The sequence below is a fragment of the Arachis ipaensis genome, chromosome B8 (genome assembly GCF_059453495.1).
Source record: "Arachis ipaensis isolate K30076 ecotype BB chromosome B8, ASM5945349v1, whole genome shotgun sequence".
NCBI classification, from domain to species: Eukaryota; Viridiplantae; Streptophyta; class Magnoliopsida; order Fabales; family Fabaceae; genus Arachis; species Arachis ipaensis.
Window position 1 is genome coordinate 98,976,666 of NC_142443.1, and position 8,302 is coordinate 98,984,967.

General features: G+C 28.8%; 1 protein-coding gene across 2 annotated transcripts; it reads right to left on the reverse strand.

The window, feature by feature from the left end:
* Positions 1-4,606: 4,606 nt before the first annotated feature.
* LOC107611965 (putative aspartic protease At2g35615) lies at positions 4,607-7,697 on the reverse strand. Of its 2 annotated transcripts, none has more exons than XM_088496105.1 (3): positions 7,170-7,697; positions 6,024-6,415; positions 4,607-5,103 (listed from the first exon to the last, which is right to left on the reverse strand). In XM_088496105.1, exons 1-3 carry the CDS (start codon positions 7,670-7,672, stop codon positions 4,691-4,693), a joined length of 1,308 nt encoding a protein of 435 aa, XP_088352231.1. In that variant the 5' UTR covers positions 7,673-7,697; the 3' UTR covers positions 4,607-4,690. The 2 variants fall into 2 exon arrangements, with proteins under 2 accessions (XP_088352231.1, XP_088352230.1); XM_088496104.1 differs by having other exon boundaries at positions 6,024-6,411; positions 7,166-7,687.
* Positions 7,698-8,302: the final 605 nt, after the last annotated feature.

Genomic DNA, 8,302 nt, shown 5'->3' on the forward strand with positions numbered 1-8,302 from the left:
AAGTAGACCAATCACTAAAGGTGAAATCTATTGTTGCAGAAGTTCAATCCAAGTTCAACTCAGGCACTGCGCTTCGGTGAACCGCCTGCAGTGAGCTTATCCAATCTGGAATAGATTGTTTAGTGGAGATTATAGAAGCTCGAATTGGCGTCTTACTCGACCTGTTGGGTGCCATTCGATACACTCGAACAACACCAACGGACACCTTAAAGAGCACATCAACAACTGTAACTGTAAGTCCTCAGGAACATTAAGTCCCACATATATTCGCCAAAATGAAACACGCAACAATCCCAAATGCTAGAGTCATGCATTAAGACCGATATAGGATTTGTTCCCTCATTACTACCCTACTGGGGCGTGTTGTGTTGCTGCCATTGCGCCATGTGGCGAATCTCTACAGCGAATATTTGAAAAGCAATCAACACGTAGCCTACGTGTTGTTCTTATTGCGCCACGTGTTCAAAGCTGCTACGAATCTTTGACGAAAAAGTAGTAACACGTCTTTACATGTTGTGTCAAAGAAACTATGAACATCTACAATATTGCAACACACGCAAATGTTAATATTCTAAAAAAACACCATCATATTTTCTATATAAAAAATAATTTCTGCCATTCGTCCATTTTCAAAAATTACTATATATATTCCATTTAAAAATTAGAGTAAAACCCCCCTTTTTGGCCCTGTCCATTTTCATTTTAAACAACTCTCACTCTATCGATTAGAAAATGACAACCCAACTTCTATGCTTCTTTTCTGTTAGACATATGAGTCATTCCTTGAGATTCTTCGACAAGTATTGACGAACTTTGATGACATGTCATGTTGGGCTCTATGATGTGGCATCGCTTCTCCTACGTAGACTATAACCATTCGATTGGGACACTTAGTCTCATGTTGAATCATCAAAACGATGTTGCGTATGGGAAGGTATTGAAAGGTCTCTCTCATTAAAAACCCTAAAGAACCCTCACTTTATATATACACCCTAATATCATCTATCACAGCTCCAACAACTACAATTATCTTATCCTCCTAATCCATCAAAAAAACAAAAACAAAAGCTTTTTTAAACTAACATCACAAGTTATCAACTTATAGTTATACAATTCAAAATGTTAACAACTTTCAATTCCTAGAGTGTCAATTGAATTAAAATAAAGAAAGGGGCATATGATAGCTACCTTTCCCTTCATCTAACGGATCAAGCGGGAGAGAGATAGGGGTGGCTTGTTGACTTTACTTTGTCATAGAAAGATGCTTGAGGATGATGGCGTTGATGTTACTGCCAGTCCTTTGAGCAAGGAGACAATATAGTTGGAGATTAAATAGGGCCAGAATTTGAATAACGTAAATAATAGAGGAATGTGCGAGTGATGAAGAAGAAAAAGAAGAAAGGAAGGTACCCTGACAAGGATCTTGAGGTAGATATCATTGGATTTGGGGTTGTATGCTTGGTCTTCTTAGACTTACCTCCTGCTTTCAAATAAATGCCCTAAAACAAAACAAAAATTTAGAGAGTTCATGTTAAATTTACAAAGAATAGGGTATGGCACCATTGAGAAGCAGTGTTGGACATACCATGGTGGATGGAGCTGCTTGTTGCTGAGGGAATGGAGCTAGGGTATTGTTTTTGTTTAGGGTTACATATTTTTATTTGTCCATTTTTTTTGTTATCTATTGAAAGCCCTAACGAATAGACACTTTTCTTAATTTTGAGAATTGATCAGAGTGAGGATTCTTTGGGAAAAAATGTCCTAATCATTCGACAGGAGTTTAAGTGTCCTAATTGAATAGTTATAGTCTACGTAGGAGAAACAGCGCCACGTCATAAAGTCCAACATGACATGTCATCAAATTCTTTTAAGACTTGTCAAAAAATCTTACAGAAGGACTCATGTGTCTAACAGAAAAAAAGCAGACACAGGTCCAAGAAGAAAATAGAAGGGGCACTTGCCCTCACAAACAGTTGAAAAAAAATTAAAATTTTATATAGATATTAAGTTTTATGGTAAAAAATTATAATTATTTTATTAAATTTAATTTTTGATATAGAAACTAAAAATAAATAAATAAATTAACTCCATAAAAAATAGTAAATAGTTATAGTAAACTTTTAATATTGTTAATAATCAAATTGATACTTAATTTTTAAATATACTAAAATTATTTTTTTAAAAGTTAGTTAAGATAAAAATGCATATTATCTATATATTGATATATTAATATTATTTATTAACATAATCTTGTCTAGGCTGGTTATTATTTTGGTTAAAAAAATATTTATACCATAAATATTATAATAAATAAAATTTTTTAAAGAATAAAAAATAATAAATAGTTAAATAACTATTTAAAAACATAGAGAATAAAAATACTTAATTATGTTAAAATAAAAAAATAATTATAAATTATTTTTTATTATTCTAGATTATATATTTTTTATTGGATAATTAATTTATTAAAAAATTGAATTGAATTTATATATATGTATGTTTGTGTATATAATTCTAGTTTATTCTTGATATATATAAATAATTTTAATTTTAAATTATAAATAATTATACTAAAATTTTACTTTTATATACTTTTTATTCTCACTATTAAATTTTTCTGGGTCCATTATTAAAAAAAAGATAAAAGATAAATTGTCATTTTTTAATTAATAAGGTATGAACTATTTAAAATAAAAATGGACGAAGATAAAAAGAATTTTATTATAAAAAATAATTATTGTGTATTCATGTTGTCAGAGAGAGTATAATCCTAAAAAAAAATTTGGTTAGAAAAAAATTTTAGATCTAATTTAGTTCTGGACTACCTATAGATTATATAGATTTAGTGTTGCCGGTAGATTATACATATAGCTTATGATGCACAGATACAAATATAAATATGAGACACGATACGAGACACGTGACACATTGACACACAAATTTTATAAAATACGGGAACACGTATATATATAAATTATAAAATATTTTTTAAATAAATCGTAATAATATTTTGTTATTGTATTGATATTAAAATATAAAATGATTTTTTAATTATTTTATATATTCTATGCTTTATAGAATATAGCTTTGGTAAAGTTTGTTTTCTTTTTTTAATTTATCTTTATTGACTTTTAAAGGATTATTTTTCAAACATTATAGTAGCTGCCTTTGTTCAACCAAATCAGCGTAAACCCCTTTCGGAAAAACAAAAAATTACTACTAAAGAACCTTGTAAAGATAATCTACAAATGAGAAGTGTGCAGATATGCGAATGCGGGTATAGATAATAATTATCAGAATAATATATATACAGCTTTTGTGAGACCTAAATATTGTTTTTAGAACTTTAATAATCTATCTTTAGTCAACGAAATCCAATGTTTGTTTGACAACTAATCATTGGTTATTTGTGCAGAAATTGAATTTCTTTTGTTTTATAATATATTGTTCATTTCATTGATTTTGATTAAAAAAAAAATTCTCAATTTTTATCGCGATTAATAAGGCTAGTTCAAATAATAATGCTATTTCTTACTTGAAAAATTATATGGATCCAGGATTGAAATTTTCATCTATTTAAAAAAGGTAGAGTAAAAAAAATGTGGAATTCTAAAAATGTATATTGTAATAGTTGGTTGTTACCTCATTTTTAATTGTCAAACTAATGTTGGAAATTTAAAAGGGAAGAGGAAATATGAAAAATAAAAGAAAGAATAATATTGTCTATAACCATATATATAATTAGTTATTAGTTGTTGGGGTTTGGACTATAATTTCTCTCTTTTCTCTTTATTAGAATTTAAACTTCTTTTATCTTTGTGTTATGTTGGAGAGAGGCTGCCAGATAAGGTGATGGTCTCTCTCTTCCCTCTTCTTCTCTTTTTATATTTTTCTTTCTTTTTCTTGGTTCTTTTATTTTTCTTTTTCTGTAATTCTATTTTTTCTTTGCATTTTTTTTTTCTTTCTGATTTCTCTTTCTGTTCCTTTATCTCCTACCCCTCTTTCTTTACTTTCATTGTTTCTTCTCCTATATCTTTTCTGTTTATCTTTTATTTTATTTTAGTTTCTGTTTTTTAATATCTCTATGTGATGTGTTATTTCTCTTTTTGTGATAGTTTATTGTTCTTTTTTTATGGATAGTGTGGGTACAGTATACACTAAAGTTTACTTGTTATTCTTAAAAATATCTTTAGATTAGACGAGGATTCAGTTTTAAGCAGAGAAAAAGAACAAATTTTTTAACATGTTGCATCACTTTTAGTGCTGAGTTAGAAATCTTAAAAATTCAGATCTATCTATGTTTCTACTGGTTAAGATTCTTTGTAATCGAACTTTGAGTTTACTTTCATTTTATAGTTCAACATAAAATTTATCTAATCATTTGTTCTAAGTCTAGATCTAATTTATCTCTATAAGTGTTGATTGATTTTTCTTTAAATGATATGTTTTCTTCTGTCAAAAAAAATTAGGTATTAGTTACAGAAAAGCATGACATATATATACCTCACAATTATTTGTTCCTTCCACAAATTCTTTTGGACACATTAACCAGAATATGGCTATGAATAATAAAAATAATAATCTCATAATTGACTATAGCTAGTCGTTTGAAAATTATATTTATTATACCACCATCTATATATATTCTATAACATATGATCATTACGTTTATCAAAGTCGAAGCTTCATTCTACTGATCCATTGTACAATCTGCAGGATAAAAAGAAACCATTTTTTCTTGAAGGTCATACCCTACGTTAAAATTAACTTGTGCTATGTTGCCAAAGATAGAGAACCTCTCACTAGGGACTATAGACAAGCAAATAAGGTTGTCCACCTTCAGAATTGTGTTCATTTTCTGCAAATGAACGTCAGCACCAGAAAAATGGAATGTCAAATCAGGGAGGTCCTCAACTGAGATATCCCTATAACACAACCTTAATGGTTCAGGTGGATCCTGTACCGGTTCATGACTGTTATCAACGGCGTCCTTAACCGCGGATTCAAAACCGTCGTAGAAATCCGATTGAAGCATAGTCAATGTAGTCCCGGAATCGATTACAATGTTGTTTGCACTTTGTTCTGTTTGTAGTTTCTTCTCACCTTCGTTGCATGATACGGATACAACTATTAGAAACAATGTTACTATATATGATACAGAGAATTCCTTAGCGATTCCATGAGCACCAAAAGTTTTCTCTCTATTTCATTCATATTGTAACACTTTTAACAATTTTGGAAAGAGAAAATAGTTAGTTAAAAGGTGTTTTTTTTTTTTAATTTAAAAAAAAATGACCTATATTAATTGAGCGAAAATTATTATTCGCTCTTAAAGCATCCGAAAAATATTTTATGATATATAATACATAAAAAATTTCTATGAAACAAATTAAGTAAAATGTCATAACCTGTATGTATCGAGATAAATATTAATAAAATAATATATAAAAAATTTATATAGACAAAATTTTTATTTTTTATCTTCAATTTTCCAAATAACAAAACATCTCAAATAATTAAATATTAATTAAAATGAAAAAAATCGAGATATATGAAACACACACAGAAAATATATAAATATATAATGACCAATTTCAAAAGTTAGCTTTTAACTTGCATATAACATTTTTAATAAAAATATGGTAAGACCAACATTTTAAGTAAAAAAATGGAGAGTTGCTTGCTTGGTGTTGACTAACAACAGAGAAAATATTGATCATTTACATTTATCTTTTTAATTATTTATAAACTTGTCACCAATCATAAAATAGCTTCTAAGATTTTTTATTGTTATTGTTTTCAAACGTATGATTAGAATGTCAATTTTTTTAAACTATTTATTAATATACTATTGGTGCTAAAAAATAATGAAAATATTAATAACAAAAAATAATGAAAATAAATGATGTATGTCATTGTTAACAAATATGACATATTAATAAAAAATTGGAAAATGATAATTATATTTCATAAGTTTAAAAAATGTGACAATTAAAAGATATCAGTATATCAGATTTCCTCACCTATGGAGATGCCTTCCAGAGTAAGGTAGTAATAAGTGGATGGAGATTTAGATATCAAAGGGGTAGAAACAACTCCATTACGAGAAACCGTTGATGATTCACTTCCAAATTTGAGTTTACTTGTAGAGTTTGCTGAAAAGGGTAGCAAACAATATGAGAATTTGTGACCAATTGCATCACCCAGTTGTGTAACCAATGACAAAGGTCCACCACCAAGACCAACTAGTCCTGTGCTTGTGCTTCTAAAATTCCCATCGTTGTCATGGCCACAACCCAATGTAGTTTTAGGGTATTTTATCATTGATTTTCCACCATTTGAAGTACTAAAACTAATGGTGTCACTGACCAATTCTCCTACGGTGTAAGATCTGTCTCCATATGAGTAGTAGTACCTGCATATATATATATATATATATATATATATATATGTTCAAGTAATGATACGAGTATGAATATTAAACACCAACTACGATACCATAAGTAAATACAAATATTAATAATAAAAAATTAGACACAAATACTCTAAATTTAATAAAAGAAATGATAATATAATTAGAGTAAAAAATAATTTATATAAAATATTTTATTTATTTATTTTAAATTTCATAATAAATAGTACTAAATAGAAGGATAATTTTATCAAAAAATTAAAAAAAAAATAATTTTGATACTAATTTTAACTTTAATGACGACTTAAAAAGGCATTAAGTACAATTTCAATTTTCACCCAAAATCATAAGAAACAAAACAACACTTATTTATTTTTTAATAACATTTTTTATAGTAAAACTTTTAAAATGTTACAAATTTGTTACGAAACTAACTCTAAATTTTTAGCTTATAAAAGTTTTAATATCATATGACAATTTTTTTTTAAATTTAAATTGATGAGAAAAGATATATAAATTCTTATTGTTGTGGTTCTTGTTAGGTTTGTATGTTTTTTATATTTTTATTTGTTGATGGACATGATTGCTCCACTACTATTGTGTTGAGCTGTTTGCTTTCCAAAAAAAATTATATATATAATAAAATTAATTAATAAATTATTAATGTCTATTCATAAGTATTAATACGTGATACAAGTATTAATATAATATATAGATACGACACAAATTGTGGAGTATCCGTAAATGAAAGAGGTACCTGCATTCTCCTGAACTTCCACAACCATATCTAGATAACGATCTACAAGACTCAGAATCACAAGTTAGTGTCTCAAAAGTAGAAGAATTTTTGGGATCAAAGATTGGAGCGTTTTGTGAGTAACACTGCTCACAAGGCAAGCATTGTATCCAAACAAGATCACTCCCTGTGTCCGCAACAGCGAGTGACTCCATCGGAGGGGTACCAATCAAGATCTTCATGAGGTAGTCTCCTCTGTCTGGAATCAACACGCTCTCCTCCTCCTCTTCCTCGGCTTTGTCCGGGAAGAAGAAGCGGCTGGTTCGAGAAACGGAGCGCTTCGCGGCGTTCGTAATGATTTCGGATGGAGTCAGTGAAGGGTTGTAGAGGGGTGATAATGGTGAGTCACGGTGGATAAGATCAATGGTGAAACCATTGTTAAATGGTTTAGCTTCATCAGCTGAAGTTAGAAATGAGAGGGCCCACAGTACCGTGACCAAGAGTATCACAACCTTGTTCATCATGTTGCAAGATAATGTTGTACGTAGGAACTTTGATATATATATATATATATATATATATATATATATATTAATTAAGTAACAAAATCAGGAAAATATCAAAGAGAATCATACAAAAATCAATCTAATTTATTAGGATATTATTCTATAATTAGGGTACTCATTAGCGTATTTTTGGTTTATATATTGGTAAAAACTTTATAATCAAAAAAAAAATATAATATTTTTTTAAATTATTTTTCTTTTCTTTCTTAAACCCTTTGTACCAATTTAACATGGTATCATGATATCCGAGTAGAGTTAGGTTCTGGAAATTCAGACTGTCCCAGCAATACTACCAAAACCCAACATGTACGTATTTGGAAGAAACCAGTAGCACTACCAATTTAAAATTAACCGTTTCTGATGAATTGACATTACAAATTGCAAATATGCTATGCAATAGTCTTAGAATGCAATCATCACAAACTAATTCTGACAATTTGTCAATTGGTTTCAAATTAAATAGAGATAATTATCCATTATGGGCAACTCTAATGAAAAAATCAATTGGTGAAAGTGGAAAGAAGGTTCACCTAATAGAAGTACCTCTAGCACCGGCAGAGACGGAACTAGCATATGATCAATGGGAAC